General features: G+C 42.5%; 1 protein-coding gene across 3 annotated transcripts in view; it reads right to left on the reverse strand.

Annotated features, from left to right (window-relative positions):
• Positions 1-17,378, reverse strand: part of LOC139576299 (C-Jun-amino-terminal kinase-interacting protein 1-like) — a 118,203-nt gene that overhangs the window by 18,703 nt on the left and 82,122 nt on the right. For all 3 annotated transcript variants that reach the window (XM_071402243.1, XM_071402246.1, XM_071402245.1), the window contains 4 exons: positions 13,106-13,187; positions 10,591-11,739; positions 2,626-2,701; positions 317-489 (listed from right to left, as the gene is read on the reverse strand). In XM_071402243.1, the coding sequence (XP_071258344.1) occupies positions 317-489; positions 2,626-2,701; positions 10,591-11,739; positions 13,106-13,187 (1,480 nt within the window). The remainder of the gene's footprint in view (positions 1-316; positions 490-2,625; positions 2,702-10,590; positions 11,740-13,105; positions 13,188-17,378) is intronic.

Below are 17,378 nucleotides of genomic sequence, written 5' to 3' on the forward strand. Positions count from 1 at the left end.
TGAAGAATATAACTTCTACATTCTCATTAGCTTAGGTTTTAACTATCAGCTTGTTTTACTCCACTGTGTAAACAATATAATTGTAAATAGCTACATAACCTCAAAACATGGTAAAAACAATAATTTTGATTTCATGAATGTTCAGTCCTTGCATCCATAGCTCTTACATTTCTCCAATCCCATCCCTGTTTACCAAATCAGTGGCGGAGTGTTGGCTTTGTTATTGTTTGAACTACAGATTGCCCCTTTAAAGTGCTACAAATACTAATTTAGCATTTTAGCACTGTGTAAATAAGCAGGGATCAAAGCACTGCACCTTTGAAGCTCTCTGGCTCCTTGGCGACCTCTATGGCGTAGTAAGCAGGGAAGATGCCGCAGGTGCCTGTACGCATGTTATAGCCTTCGTACCAGTAATCCTCTGCTTGTACCTCCACCAGTACAGGGTCATCCACCTCCAACTCCAGCTCATCATCATGGCGAGGGACAAACCTGTTGTCGTCACAGAAACAGAGACAAGCAGCCAGATATAACAACAAGTCAGATTTTAGAACCTGTTCATGCTTACAGAGCCAATTTTTTAACTGTGTAATGTTCAAGTCCACACCTGTGTACTTTGGCTGGTAACAGATACAGAGCACTCAGCTTAGAAGATTCACAGATATACTACTGAACTGCTTATAGTGGTCAAACACCATAGTTAAGAAATATTCCTGTACTTACAATGTCATGTGCTTGAATCATTTGGTTATCAGGATCAAACTGTTTAATATTTGTCTTCCTTAAGGGGGTAATCTGCAGTTGCTACATCATTTTTTTCCCTTTTGAATTAATTATACAGTTGTATACCCATTGATTCTTGAAGAATATAACTTGCGTCATGAGCTTAGTTCAACTGTCATACCCCATCAGAACCCAAAATATAAGCGTGTTTTAATCTATTGTTTTGCAAACAGAGGGTTGCATGACAGTACATGAAGGATCACTTGTCTTTTACTGTTCAAATGTATGATGAAGTTACGAGTAATGGTAAAAGGCTCAACAGATTGAAAAATTTCTGTGGTAGTACTTCCATGAATTTCACTGTATTGTTGGTCTGTTGAACACAGACCAACAATACACCAAACGACATGTATTGAGCAGCCCGTCGGTTTTTCACATTCCGTGTCAGTCAAATCAGTCAAACACTCAATATTTATTTATTTATTTATTTTATTTTTTTCGCTTTCAGGGGGTCTGGGGGGGGGGTTGAATTTTTCGGAGATCGTGACCTGCCAAATAACATACACTTATTTAATTGTTTTTATGACTCCAGACCTTACCGGCTTGGGGATTCAAACCAGCAACCTTTTGGTTACTGGCCCAATGCTTAGTTTAAAGATAATTTACATTAGATCATCATTAGCTTAGCACAATTGCTGGAGGTCTACAGGTACAGTAGCCAGCTCCTCTCAAAAGCATGGAAAAATACCTTCAAGCTACTCCAAAGCTGGGCGTTTGGCAATTTCTATGTATTTTTACCAGTATATATAAACTATAATATTTCAATTCTAGTAGTTTTAAATGCAATTATACACATTTCATTAATCTGCCGTAGGTGCAAGAAAAGGCTATGTGCAACCTCTCTCCACACAGCCAGCTGCGACTACAGGACAGCGCTTCAGTTCTGAGCTAGATAGCTGTCCAATATAGTTTGTGAGTGTACTGTGAGAATTTATAAAATATAAATTACTATGTGCGACTATAAATTACCAACCAACCAGCTTTGGAATAGTTAGAAGGTATATTTCTCTGCTTTTGAGAGGAGCTGGTTACTGTACCTGGAGAATTCCAGCAATTGCGCTATGCTAACGTTAAGCTAATGTCAATTACCTTCAAACTGCATGCAGAGACATAAAAATTATGTTGAGTTCATCGGACTAGGTAAGTCGAATAAAGAGCTACTGTAAATCCCCAAATCTCACAGTATCCCTTTAGAAAGGAATAGTTTCACCTTATACCTTAAGTGGGTTAAGTGGGTTGAAATCTTCCTAGAAGTCGGAAAAACCTGGCAAGAGACATGTCAAAATGCAGAAATTTGGCACTTTATGAACAATGTATAGACTTGTCCATATGGTCTATATTAAAGAAAACTTAATTTTAATATACTGTAATAGTCTTTTAAAATGCAATATTTGTGCACAATTTCTACTTAACATATCAAAGGGACGCAAAATGTACTCTATTTGTGGAACGACACAACAATACATAGGTTTTTCTGCTCTACTGATTCCAAGAGACCCATTTGGCCTGTCAAATCTATATGTCATGAAGCATAACTTACAAGTCACATTACTAAATGCTACAAAGCAAGGCTAAAGTGTAAATGGTCAATTACTTTAGTGGTTAAGATTACCTAAGTCATCTGAGTAAGTATGACGGGTTAGAGGTCTTTGCTTAATCAGTGCTAGGATATAGTTATGGGTTCAATTCCCACATCAGCTATATACTGAAAGTATGTGTTTAATAAGTATCTTTGTATAAATACCTGCCAAATTTCATTAGCAATAGTGCAGGTGATGTCGACGACAATGATGATGGTGACCAAGACAATAATGATGTGATGATGATAATAAAGGTGTATCTCACCTGTAGACGGCTCTGTGACTCTGTTCCCTCTCTTCCCCATTTATGAGGCAGGAGAACAAGCCAAACGGCTCTGCACCTGGAGAAGTCGGGAGTAAAAGAGTTTTCGTTTTTATTCTGAAGTACTGTTTCCAAAGTATACCTAACAGAATACACACTGTACTTACAACAATCGCTTTTTTTATTTATCCTTTATTTAATAAAATGTATCCCGCAAGCATCTACTCTGGGTTCAGTACTTTTTAATGTCTACAGTGCCTTCAGAAAGTATTCATATACCCTTGACTTATTCCACATTTTGTTGTGTGTACAGCCTGGATGAAATTGATGTTCTCTTCCATCTACTCATAATACCCCATAATGACAAAGTGAAAAATATTTGAAGACGTTTTTGCAAATGTATTGAAAATGTAATGCATAAATATGTTGAATACATAACTATTCACACCCCTGAGTCAATACTTTGTCGAAGCACCTTTGGTGGCGAATGCAACAACGAATCTTTTTGGTTAAGTCTAAGAGCTTTGTACACATGGGTTGTGCAATATTTGCCCAATATTCTTTTAAAAATTCTTCAAGTTGATTGTTGGTCATTGGTCACAGCCATTTTCCAGTTTTGCTATAGAGTTTCAAGCCAATTTAATTCCAAACTGTAACTAGGCCACTCTGGTACATTCAATGGCGTCTTGGTAAGCAACTCCAGTGTAGATTTGGCTTTGTGTTTTAGGTTATTGTCCTGCTGAAAGGTGAATTAGTCTGCCAGTGTCTGTTGGAAAGCAGAATGAAACAGGTTTTTCTCTGCTTATAGCTGTTTTCCATTTATGTTTTCCTTAAGCAACGGCTTTTCCATAAAGCTCAGCTCTGTGGAGTGTATGGCTTAAAGTGGTCCTATGGACAGATACTCCAATGTCAGCTGTGGAGCTTTGCAGCTCCTTCAGTGTTATCTTTGTTGCCTCTCTGATTAATGCCCTCCTTGCCTAGTCTGTGAGTTATGATGGGCGGCCCTCTCTTGGCAGGTTTGTTGTGGTGCCATATTCTTTGCATTTTTTAATAATGGATTTAACGGTGCTCTGTGGGTTCTTCAAAGTTTCAGATATTTTTTTATAACCCAACCCTGATCTGTACTTCTCCACCTGTTTGGAGAGCTCCTTGGTCTTCATGGTGCCGCTTGCTTGGTGGTGCCCCTTGCTTAGTGGTGTTGCAGACTCTGGGGCCTTTCAGAACAGGTGTATACAGTTGAAGTCAGAAGTTTACATACACTTAGGTTGGCGTCATTAAAACTTGTTTTTCAACCACTCCACAAATTTCTTGTTAACAAATTATAGTTTTGGAAAGTCGATTAGCACAATTACTTTGTGCATGACACAAATAATTTTTCTAACAATTGTTTACAGACTATCTAACTTATAATGAATTCACTGTATCACAATTCCAGTGGGTGAGAAGTTTACATACACTAAGTTGACTGTGCCTTTAAACAACTTGGAAAATTCCAGAAATTATGTCATGGCTTTAGGAGCTTCTGATAGGCTAATTGACATCATTTGAATCAATTGGAGTTGTTCCTGTTGATGTATTTCTAGGCCTACCTTCAAACTCAGTGCCTCTTTGCCTGACATCGTGGGAAAATCAAAAGAAATCAGCCAAGACCTCAGAAAAAGATTTGTAGACTAGTCTGGGATCATCTTTGGTAGCAATTTCCAAACGCCTGAAGGTACCACGTTCATCTGTACAAACAATAGTACGCAAGTATAAAACATCATGGGACCACACAGCCATCATACCGCTCAGGAAGGAGACGCGTTCTGTCTCCTAGAGATGAACGGACTTTGGTGCGAAAGGTGCAAATTAATCCCAGAAAAACAGCAAAGTATCTTGTGATGATGCTGGAGGAAACAGGTACAAAAGTATCTATAGCCACACTAAAACGAGTCCTATATCGACATAACCTGAAAGGCCGTTCAGCAAGGAAGAAGCCACTGCTCCAAAACTGCCATAACAAAAGCCAGACTATGGGTTGCAACTGCACATCTGGACATATATTGTAATTTTTGGTGAAATGTCCTCTGGTCTGATGAAACTAAAATAGAACTGTTTGGTCATAATGACCAGCGTTATGTTTGGAGGAAAAAGGGGGAGGCTTGCAAGCCGAAGAACACCATCCCAACCGTGAAGCACGGGGGTGGCAGCATCATGTTGTGGGGGTGCTTTGCTGCAGGAGGAACTGGTGCACTTCACAAAATAGATGGCATCATGAGGCAGGAAAATTATGTGGATATATTGAAGCAATATCTCAAGACATCAGTCAGGAAGTTAAAGCTTGGTCAAAAATGGGTCTTCCAAATGGACAATGACCCCAAGCATACTTCCAAAGTTGTGGCAAAATGGCTTAAGAACAACAAAGTCAATGTATTGGAGTGGTCATCACAAAGCGCTTAACCTCAAGCCTATAGAAAATTTGTGGGTAGAACCGAAAAAGAGTGTGCGAACAAGTAGACCTACAAACCTGACTCAGTTACACCAGCTCTGTCAGGAGGAATGGCCAAAATTCACCCAACTTATTGTGGGAAGCTTGTGGAAGGCTACCAAAAACGTTTGACCCAAGTTAAACAATTTAAAGGCAATGCTACCAACTACTAATTGAGTGTATGTAAACTTCTGACCCACTGGGAATGTGATGAAATAAATAAAAGCTGAAATAAATAATTATCTCTACTGTTTTTCTGACATTTCACGTTCTTAGAATAAAGTGGTGATCCTAACTGACCTAAAACAGGGAATTTTTACTAGGATTAAATGTCAGGAATTGTGAAAAACTGAGATTAAATGTATTTGGCTAAGGTGTATGTAAACTTCCAACTTCAACTGTATATACTGAGATCATGTGACACTTAGATTGCACACAGTTGGACTTCATTTAACTAATTATGTGACTTCTGAAGGTAATTGGTTGCACCGGATCTTATTTAGGGACTTCATAGCAAAGGGGGTGAATACATATGCATGCACCACTTTTCTGTTATTTATTTGTAAGATTTTTTTTAAACATGTAATTTCTTTCATTTCACTTTTGTGTATGTCTATTACATGACTATTTTGTGTATTTCCATTACATGAAATCCAAATAAAAATACATTTAAATTACAGGTTTTAATGCAACAAAATAGGAAAAACGCCAAGGGGATGAATACTTTTATAAGGCACTGTATATAGACTTGAAATCACTGGCCACTTTTATAAATGGAACACTGGTCACTTTAATAATGTTTACACATCTTGCATTACTCATTTCATATGTATATACTGTATTCTATACTATTCTACTGTATCTTAGTCTATGCCGCTCTGACATTGCTAGTCCATATATTTATATATTCTTAATTCCATTCCTTTACTTAGATTTGTGTGTATTGGGTATATGTTGTGAAATTGTTAGATATTACTTGTTAGATATTACTGCACTGTCGGGGGTAGAAACAAGAACTTCACTACACCCGCAATAACATCTGCTAAACATGTGTATGTGACAATACATTTGATTTGATTTGATAGCACACTTCCTTTGATCAGGGGTGACAGGTTTTCTCTATGAAAAAGTAGGCTGGGCCTCTGACTTCGGATAGGTCGAAACATTGCATGCTGTTCATTTATAAAGCTCTTTCGCAAAAACTCCAGCATTACTCAAATTATTACTAACCTAAAGAAGTACGAGATACCATACCCGGTCACAGGTATGGCCAAGTATTGACATTTCTTCTGTCACCACAGATTTAGGTAAAACAGCTTTTGGTTCCTTTGCACCTCATTTATGGAACAATCTTCAGAATACTCTGCAATTGGATGCATTGGTGCCTTTCGGGCAAATCAGATTCACTAAGTAATGTTGTTGTTTTCTATGATTGTGTTTGCATTTCCTTTGTATATTTCCTATGCTCTTATGCTGCCTAGATTGCCTAAGTGTTTGTCATTCAGAGTTCTCTTTTAAAAGAGACCTTGGTCTCAATGGTACTCCACCCTGCCTACAAAAAAGGTTTAAATACAAAAATGCTGTAAATAGGATTTGGGTGCATCATATTTTCAAATATACTGAAATTCAATTCATGGTGATCTCATGGTGGTTCTGATCCAGAAAACATTTAATTGTCCACAATTTCACTACTTTAGAAGAACCAGGGCTGCAGGTCAGCTGACTTTAAGGGGAATTTTACAGTTGCATGACAATATTGTTGCCATTCATACCTGAATTTCAGGCTAATTTCTGCACAGAATGCAGCTGTTATTTGAAATGTAATGCGTCCCTGAATATAAAGACATGAGCTAGGCTTCCGTCCAATTGTCGACAGATTTCCATGAGAATATTCAAAAATATGCAAACTGACTTGTTGCGGATAAAATGATGTGCGTGATGATGTAGTGCACATTGGGCTTAATTTTCCATGTACTGAATAAAAATATGTTTTATATGTTTCCATGGCATTTTCAACTCTGTCACAAAATTTTAAACTTTGTCACAAAAACTGTTATGATAAATAGCAAACTTGCCCAATCTGGTCTTCGCGCTTGGTCTAAATAACAGTTTGCTGATAAAGAGGACAGGGTGGGTTATATGATGAGATATGGATAAGAGCAATATCATTTGCAGTTGATAATTGGCAGCCAAGCATTGATCATCATATCACCAGCATTCAAATAAAACCCTAAATATTTATTGGAAATATGCATGAAGGTCATCATCATCCATCACTTAACCATCATGATCTTCATCATAATTTATTTAATCTGCCTATGTACTTTTAAAGATTTTCCACATCGTAGTGGTAGTACAGCGTAGCATAGTCTGTCATTGCGTGACTCCAAGTTTACGTCAATATGATGGTTTATTATGTCAATATATGCGCATAAAGGAGTTACCACCGCAGTTGTTGCATAATACATTTAACAGACGCTAAAAGATCCCACAACTAAAAGATCCCACCATTATGCCACTTTTCTATACGGTATGACTTTACTCACATAGAAACAATGGATGGAAACGGGATTATTGAGGCAACCAAGCAAATAAGTTATACTGTGCATCTTTTGAGCAGAAGATAAAATATTTATCCATCTTCAAGAGAGCAGTTTCATTGAATACATTCATATTCTATGATTTGGTCTATCCTTTTTTGCAATGTTGTGTGTGTCACGCTGGAAATAAGAACATGTCTGACGTGTGGTGCGGTGGCGTGAATTACTGCATGTTGTTGTGAGTTGCTGGTACAATAAGGAATGACAGTGTCCTGAGTCAAATTCATCTCCAGCACCAGGGGTCTAATCAGATGGTCATATCATTTAGCTATTGGATTTTGAATTTTAGGACCCCTTTAGGTATAAAAATGTAAAAATATATTTGATAAAATATTGAATTTGGCCTTTACTACTATAGCCCATAGAAACGCTTTGAATAACACATTCATGAATGGGGAAAAAAGACATAAGGAATCATAAGGAACAAGGTTTTAAAGTGTCTGTCCTATATCTAGGAGATAAAAGAAACCTCAGGAAATATTTGTGTTTAAAAAAAAAAAACGTATTTAACCCATTATCTTTGTTGGCATAAAACTACCTCGATACTTCCATTAATTTGTATGGGTTACATTCAGACGAGCTCTGTGACACTTGTGGGGGTCGTAGAGCAAAACAGACACTAACGACCGTTCGGAAACTACAGACGTTTTCTTGAGGAGCTCGGCCACCTTCCACCGCAGATGCGGAAGGCTAACATAGGCAGATACGTAAAAAAATCGAATTGTATTTGTCACATACACATGGTTAGCAGATGTTAATGTGAGTGTAGCGAAATGATTGTGCTTCTAGTTCCGACCATGCAGTAATATCTAACAAGTAATCTAACAATTTCACAACAACTACCTTATACACACAAATGTAAAGGAATGAATAAGAATATGTACATAGAAATATATGGATGAGCGCTGGCCGAACGGCATAGGCAATATGAAGTAGATGGTATAGAGTACAGTATATACATATGAGATGAGTAATGTAGGGTATGTAAACATTATATAATGCGGCATTGTTGGGTGGACGTTGGATTGAGACCAGTGGAGGCTCCTCAGAGGAGGAAGGGGAGGACCATCCTCATCAGTGAATTTCAGACACATTTTAATACATTCAAAAAGTTATCCTTTTCAAATAAAACTATACTAAATATATTCACGTCACCAAATAATTTCTTAATACACACTGTTTTGCAAAGAAGGTCTACAGTAGCCTCAGCAGCACTCTGTAGGGTAGCACCACAGTATAGCTGGAGGACAGCTAGCTTCTGTCCTCCTCTGGATACATTGACTTCAACACACAACCAAGGAGGCTCATGGTTCTCACCCCCTTCCATAGGCTTATTCCATAATTATGACAACTTCCTGAGGAAGCCCAGGACATCTTCCAACCTATCAGAGCTCTTGCAGCATGCACTGACATGTTGTCCACCCAATCGAAGGAACAGAGAATGAATCTACTACTGATAGCATAAACTACAGCTAGCTAGCACTGCAGTGCATACAATGTGTTGAGTAGTTGACTCAAAGAGAGAGAAAGACAATAGTTGAACAGTTTTGAGAGAAAGAGAGCTAGCTATATTTCGTAATATATATTTTTTCACTTTCACTTACTTAGCTAGAGTCTAACGTAGCTAGCTAGTTTAGCCTACTCAAACACCCGGCTCAAACAGAGAGGGATGCTATTTTAGAAAGCTGGCTATAGCTATCCAACACTGGAACTCTTACAAGTCAAAGTAAGCTTCTGGTTTTATTAATTTATTGCCACTGGGACCTGCCGGTGTAACTGTTGATGATTGTACACTGTACTGCATGATTGTAGTGGGTTTACTAACACATTAGTTCTAGTAGCTATGTTGACTATGATGCGACAACGTTATAGGCTGTGTGAAGCAGTTAGCGGTCATGATATAAAGGTTTGGCTTGGAAAAGTTTTTTTTCCTGGTCACAGACATCTGATGTGTTGTGCACTGAAGTCCACACACTTAGGGAAAAGGTGAGAGGAGGAGAGAGAGTAGATAGATGCGAGGAATTATATACTGTATACAATGAGCTGTTTGTATGTGGCTGCTATGAAATTGAACTGTGTTTGAGCGCGATTAGGGGTGTAATTCATTGCGCAGATTCTGTTGAATAATGTTTCTTAAACAGAAGCAAACAGAACGGGGATAAACATACCAGAATTTGTCCAATAGAAACTGTCGTTTGCCACTGTTGGACTAATGATTACACCCTAGATCAGCTAGGTGCAGGCAAAAGTGTGCAAGGCGGTATTGAAGTGTCAGTGTCTGTCACCTTGATTACTAAAAATTATATCGACCTGTGCACCACCTACATGGTAAACGTTCATTCATAGGCTAGGTTGTAGCAACCTCATAATGGGTACGGGCAAAATTCAAGTACAGATGTAGTAGCCTAAACTTATCGATGTTACATTGAGCTGGGTCAATGGAATATGAATGGCAGTCATCCAATATGCTATATCCAATAGAAATAAGGCCATGTTCATGAAAAAATGTATCATCCTTCCTCATCTTAAACTGTACCGACAGCCACTGATTGAGACACAAAAAGTATCTCTAGCTTAAACTGATGGATTTTAATTAATGGGGATTTGTTTTATTTTGTTACTTAGATTGATGCACGGGTGAGTCAATAGACTTAAGGATTAAAATGTTGTAACTTTTAATGGCGTCATCGGACAGAACTGTTGAACTTTATATTTGTTTCTACAAAACTTGCGCCGTTTTCACATATGCACCGTTTTCACATATGTTGACACTTGTGTTATTGTGTTGGAGATAATGAATATGTGGTTGAAAAGTGATTGAGTTGCCCTTTAAGCCTAACATAAGAAACTGCAGTGTCTGAACACAAGATGGTGTCATTGTGATTCAGTGGTGGTACCTACTGGATGATCGTGACCGTCCGTTCATGAAGATGTTGAGGAACTTCTTAGAGAAGTGCAGGTTCGCCTCCGGGGTGGAGTCCTCTGACAGACAGGCGGTGGCTTCTCTCCTCACCCTTCCCACTCTCGCTCTCTCCTCCTCCTCCTCATCCTCCTCCTCCTCCTGCTCCTCCTCCTCATCCTCATCCTCCCCCTCCTCCTCCTCCTCCTCCTCTTTCTCTTCTTCCTCATACTTCTCCCCTATGGCCGATTCATACGGAGACGAGACGCAGTTGTCGTAGACGGTCGCAGAGTTGCTGTCGTCGCTGTAACATTGGTAACACTGCCGCAGACTTACCAGTTCGAGCTGCGCGTGCTCATCCACAACGAGTGTGTACTTCACAGAGTCGTAAGACAGACCACTCGCATCCGAGCTCATCAAAGTACTCGTGGGGGCACCACAGCCACCACGTCCCAAATACTGCCTGCCTCCCACAACCCTTACCCTCTCATCCTCACCCTCTACCCCAAATGTCTCATCCTGGGCATCTACATACTCCGCTCCTGCCCCTGCCCTCACCATCGCCCCTGCTCCTCCTTCCCTCAGGCCGAGGTTCAGGGCTAAGCCTGGGGGTTCCCTGGGGGGGGCGGTAGAGGGAGGGGTGAAGAGAACCTCCACATAGGAGGCGTAGGAGGGAGGGTGCACATACACCTCGTCCTCCTCACAGATGGAAGGGTTGGTCCGGTCAGGCAGAGGCTGGTAAGGAGGCGGGCCCTCGGTGTCAGAGCTGATTGACATGTGTCCGTGCTCTGGCTGCTGGGACAGGAATGGGTAGTCCTGCTCGGAACGGTGCACGGGAGTCAGATAGATCTCCTCGGTGGGTTCTAGGCGTACATCTGTGTGATAGCGGATCTTCTCTCTGTGTGTCCCCCCTTCGCCCTTCACTGGGGGGCCCAGAGGTGCGAGTGTGTAGTTTTGGGGAGGTGGGGGTGCTGGGGGCTTCTCCGGCAGTTTGGAGCGTGTCCCCGCTGTGGAGCTGTGGGTGTGTCCAGAGGTGTGTTTGTATCTGCAGGGAGTGTCAGTGGATGTGCCGCGGTCCTTGGTCTGCGTCCCACCTCCCTGCTTGTCCTCGTCGCTTAGACAGCTGTGCTCATGGGGAGAGATCAGCCCGCCTGGGGGAGGGAGACAGACAGAGACCCAAGCATACACAGACATACATACAAGACACAGGCATACAGACGTGCAGGCACACAGACAGACATACAAGCAGACATACATACAAGAAGACACAAAACAGACATATCCACACATGTACACATTAACATAGAAAATACACAAACACACACAAGGGCACATAGCATATATCCTAGTGGTTAGAGTGTTGGGCCAGAAACCGAAATGTTGCTAGATCGAATCCCTGAGCTGACATGGTAAAAATCTGTCGTTCTGCCCCTGAGCAAGGCAGTTAACCCACTGTTCCTAGGCCGTCATTGTAAATACGTTTTTTTTCTTCTTCTGCCTAGCTAAATAAAGGTTAAATTAAAAATAAAACACATGATAACTTATGCAGCAGTTCACGTGCAAATACAGATTAACATGCACAGACAAATACACACAAATATCAGAAATGTCTAGTTGGTTTGGTAACACTGGGATTTCACTCTAAATCCACGTTACTCATCATGTTCAGTGGGCAGCAAATAGAATGTGATTGACCTAGTACGTCATAATCCACTGTCAAAAACCATTAGAGCCTTGCAGGGATGCTGTCACTGCTATCAGAAGACACTAATACATGCTTTGAGAGCAATGTATAAAGATATTTTAATAAATTAAGTTATAATTACAACCATTACTAATGATTGGGGGTGTGAAGCAATGAAGAGAGTCAGGTATTGTCATTATAAGGAGACAAATGTAAAAAAAAGAGCATGTAGTTGGCCAATACAGAAAATTGTACCAGGAAGTGGCATTGGAATGGAGAACTATATTTTTCTAGAGATATCTGATCAAGAAAACAGCAATATAAAGCATCAAACCAAATTGGTACTAGAGCAGACACGGTTATATATTAGAGAGACAGATGTAACTTCAAAAGAACGGTTTATGTGTACCAGCCCTATGTGCTTCAAGAATAAAAAGTCAACCATTTTCTATTTGATTTTGTTATCCTTTCTGTCCATACACATTTAGTGACAGCTGAGGTAATAGAAGCTTCATAGTTGTGCAGCATTGGCCATCTTTTTAACATCTGAGTCGGCGGTGCTAGTCGGTAACTCAACACACTCTCTGCTAGTTTTACATATACTGTAGTTCAGAGAGGCCATTCTAATTCATCCAGACAGATCTTGGACAATGTTACAATGGATGAAAGGAAATATGTTTATAGTTCTAGGGGCAGTGGTTGATTCTGCAGTTACTGCTTTGTTTCCTAATTATATCTACTAAATCAGCAAAATCAGCAACCCCCCAAAAGATTAAACTGGTGGTACGAGCCAGCAGTCTCCTGTAAAGTGAAGTGGTGGTGGAATAGCTTACCTGTTTTGAGGGGGGAGGATGAGCGCGAGACCTTCTCCTGCCAGCTGTACTTCTTACCAAATGAGTTGTTGTTTAATGTGTCCTGAGAGGGAAAGAGAAAACGGTAAAAAAAGACAGAGATGAAGCGAGAGAGAATGACACGGCAAAAGAGAGGGAATGGAGAGATTGTGAGTGAGAGAGATTTGGATGCACAAAGTCAATGTACACAATCTCTTTCTCTACCCTGCCTCTCTCTCATTCACTGACTCACTCACTTTCACACAGACAAAGCTTTTATTCTGTTGAATGACCAGGGAGTCTTTTGTCTGTGCTCCGTGGTGTGCATTTAAAGGGACCCAATGTCCCTTTTCCAAGCTTGTGAAACACAAGCTGGGGGGCAAACAGCTCCCCAGTCTTACATCCAGAAACCCCACCCTCATCTCCCTTCTCTGGTTTGGGGTAGAATGGTCTGTCTGTCTGTCGGTCTGTCGGTCTGTCGGTCTGTCGGTCGGTCGGTCGGTCGGTCGGTCGGTCGGTCTGTCGGTCGGTCGGTCGGTCGGTCGGTCGGTCGGTCTGTCTGTCTGTCTGTCTGTCTGTCTGTCTGTCTGTCGGTCTGTCTGTCTGTCTGTCTGTCTGTCTGTCTGTCTGTCTGTCTGTCTGTCTGTCTGTCTGTCTGTCTGTCTGTCTGTCTGTCTGTCTGTCTGTCTGTCTGTCTGTCTGTCTGTCTGTCTGTCTGTCTGTCTGTCTGTCTGTCTGTCTGTCTGTCTGTCTGTCTGTCTGTCTGTCTGTCGGTCTGTCTGTCGGTCGGTCGGTCGGTCGGTCGGTCGGTCGGTCGGTCGGTCGGTCGGTCGGTCGGTCGGTCGGTCGGTCGGTCGGTCGGTCGGTCGGTCGGTCGGTCGGTCGGTCGGTCGGTCGGTCGGTCGGTCGGTCGGTCGGTCGGTCGGTCGGTCGGTCGGTCGGTCGGTCGGTCGGTCGGTCGGTCGGTCGGTCGGTCGGTCGGTCGGTCGGTCGGTCGGTCGGTCGGTCGGTCGGTCGGTCGGTCGGTCGGTCGGTCGGTCGGTCGGTCGGTCGGTCGGTCGGTCGGTCGGTCGGTCGGTCGGTCGGTCGGTCGGTCGGTCGGTCGGTCGGTCGGTCGGTCGGTCGGTCGGTCGGTCGGTCGGTCGGTCGGTCGGTCGGTCGGTCGGTCGGTCGGTCGGTCGGTCGGTCGGCCGGTCGGCTGGCTGGTCGGTCGGTCGGTCGGCCGGTTGGCCGGTCGGTCGGCCGGTCGGTTGGCTGGTTGGCCGGTCGGCTGGCTGGTTGGCTGGCTGGTCGGCTGGTCGGTCGGTCGGCCGGTCGGTCGGTCGGTCGGTCGGTCGGCTCGGTCGGCTCGGTCGGCCGGTCGGTCGGTCGGTCGGTCGGTCGGTCGGTCGGTCGGTCGGTCGGTCGGTCGGTCGGTCGGTCGGTCGGTCGGTCGGTCGGTCGGTCGGTCGGTCGGTCGGTCGGTCGGTCGGTCGGTCGGTCGGTCGGTCGGTCGGTCGGTCGGTCGGTCGGTCGGTCGGCTCGGTCGGTCGGTCGGTCGGTCGGTCGGTCGGTCGGTCGGTCGGTCGGTCGGTCGGTCGGTCGGTCGGTCGGTCGGTCGGTCGGTCGGTCGGTCGGTCGGTCGGTCGGTCGGTCGGTCGGTCGGTCGGTCGGTCGGTCGGTCGGTCGGTCGGTCGGTCGGTCGGTCGGTCGGTCGGTCGGTCGGTCGGTCGGTCGGTCGGTCGGTCGGTCGGTCGGTCGGTCGGTCGGTCGGTCGGTCGGTCGGTCGGTCGGTCGGTCGGTCGGTCGGTCGGTCGGTCGGTCGGTCGGTCGGTCGGTCGGTCGGTCGGTCGGTCGGTCGGTCGGTCTGTCTGTCTGTCTGTCTGTCTGTCTGTCTGTCTGTCTGTCTGTCTGTCTGTCTGTCTGTCTGTCTGTCTGTCTGTCTGTCTGTCTGTCTGTCTGTCTGTCTGTCTGTCTGTCTGTCTGTCTGTCTGTCTGTCTGTCTGTCTGTCTGTCTGTCTGTCTGTCTGTCTGTCTGTCTGTCTGTCTGTCTGTCTGTCTGTCTGTCTGTCTGTCTGTCTGTCTGTCTGTCTGTCTGTCTGTCTGTCTGTCTGTCTGTCTGTCTGTCTGTCTGTCTGTCTGTCTGTCTGTCGTGTTTTATTTGCATGGGAAACATATGTTTACATTGCCAAAGCAGAGTAAACATTACACTCACAAAAGTTCCAAAGGAATAGACACAAATTCGAATTTAAACTGAGTTTAAAATGTATTTGGCTAAGGTGTATGTAAACCTTCGACTTCAACTGTACAATGAATCAACAGAATCACTAGATTAAAGACCCACTTTGTAGAATTTAGCTATGCAATTTTATGGTTTCCAAAATGTCTAAAATTGTATTTATTTATTTGATTTATTTAACCTTTTATTTAACCAGGTAGGCTAGTTGAGAACAAGTTCTCATTTGCAACTGCGACATGGCCAAGATAAAGCAAAGCAGTTCGACACATACAACAACACAGAGTTACACATGGAATAAACAAACATACAATCAATAATACAGTAGGAAAATCTATATACAGCATGTGCAAATGAGGTAGGATAAGAGAGGTAAGGCAATAAATAGGCCATGGTGGCAATTACAATATAGAAATTAAACACTGGAATAGTAGGATGTGCAGAGGATGAATGTGTAATTTGAGATACTGGGGTGCAAAGATAAAGATAAATAAATATATAAATACAGTATGGGGATGAGGTAGATTGGATGGGCTATTACAGATGAGCTATGTACAGGTGCAGTGATCTGTGAGCTGCTCTGACAGCTGGTGCTTAAAGCTAGTGAGGGAGGTAAGAGTCTCCAGCTTCAGAGAGTTTTGCAGTTGGAAGGAGAGGCGGCCAAAGGAAGAATTGGCTTTGGGGGTGACCAGTGAGATATACCTGCTGGAGCGTGTGCTACGGGTGGGTGCTGCTATGGTGACCAGTGAGCTGAGATAAGGCGGGGCTTTACCTAGCATAGACTTGTAGATGACCTGGAGCCAGGGGTTTGGCGAAGAGAATTCAGTTTGTAACACAACAAGCAAGGTAATGGTTGTATTCTCAGCTGTCTTTACAAAACCCAAAGGTAACATGGAAGAAAAACTAACCCTACAGAAATATTGAACATAGAAAGGATCTTATCAGACGTGGTTTCAATAAGAACATATTTGTGTTTTGTTAAGTCTTCATTTATACATGATATATTTTTAATCTTATAGATACAGGCAGACAAACATAGTGCCTTCAGAAAGTTTTCACACCACTTGAATTTTTCCAACTCCAGATTTTGTGTAACGTTTTTAAGAAGCAGTGTCACCTAATCATGATGATGCACAATAAAAATCCTATATATTGAAATCTTTACTGTTGATATGCAAAACATTTTGAGACTGTATCAACCAACAGTGGACTAATGGAGAAAATACCATAAGATAGTCTTTGACTGGACTTTTCCTTAAGGGCCTATGTATTTTCAATATTTTGTTCACATACAATCTAATCACGAAGTTGGATATCTTTTCCTTATCTTTCTGGCTGGCTGCCCCCTTCCCTTCTAAGTTCAAGCTTGTGTACTTGTCATATACACATGACATACAGTAGATGGAGTACACAGTGGAATATAATTCTAACCTGCAGGTTCACCTCTCAACAATGCAACAACAATAAAACAAATAAGTAGTTAATTCTTGAAGCTAGGGGGCAGTATTTTGATGTTTGGATAAAAAACGTTCCTAAAGTAAACTGCCTATTTCTCAGGCCCAAAAGCTAGAATATGCATATAATTGGCAGACTAGGATAGAAAACACTCTAAAGTTTCCAAAACTGTCAAAATATTGTCTGTGAGTATAACAGAACTGATATTGCAGGCGAAAACCTGAGGAAAATCCAACCAGGAAGTGCTGTTTTTCTGAAACTATTATTTTCCATTGCAAGCCTATCCTCCATTTAATTGGATATCAACCAGATTCCTTTCCCTATGGCTTCCACAGGGTGTAAACAGACATAGTTTCAAGCTTTTATTCTGAAAAATGAGCGAGAACGATCACATCGCGTCAGTGGATAGCCAGATGTCCTTAGATTTGTTCATGCGCGCGCCACTGGAGCGAGACCTTTTCTTTCTCTCTTGTATTGAAAAGGCTACCGTCCGGTTGAAATATTATTGATTATTTATTGTAAAAACAACCTGAAGATTGATTATCAAAAACGTTTGACATGTTTCTACAAACTTTACGGATACTATTTGGAATTTTCGTCTGCCCG

This window comes from Salvelinus alpinus, chromosome 5 (assembly GCF_045679555.1).
Source record: "Salvelinus alpinus chromosome 5, SLU_Salpinus.1, whole genome shotgun sequence".
In the NCBI taxonomy this organism is placed as follows: Eukaryota; Metazoa; Chordata; class Actinopteri; order Salmoniformes; family Salmonidae; genus Salvelinus; species Salvelinus alpinus.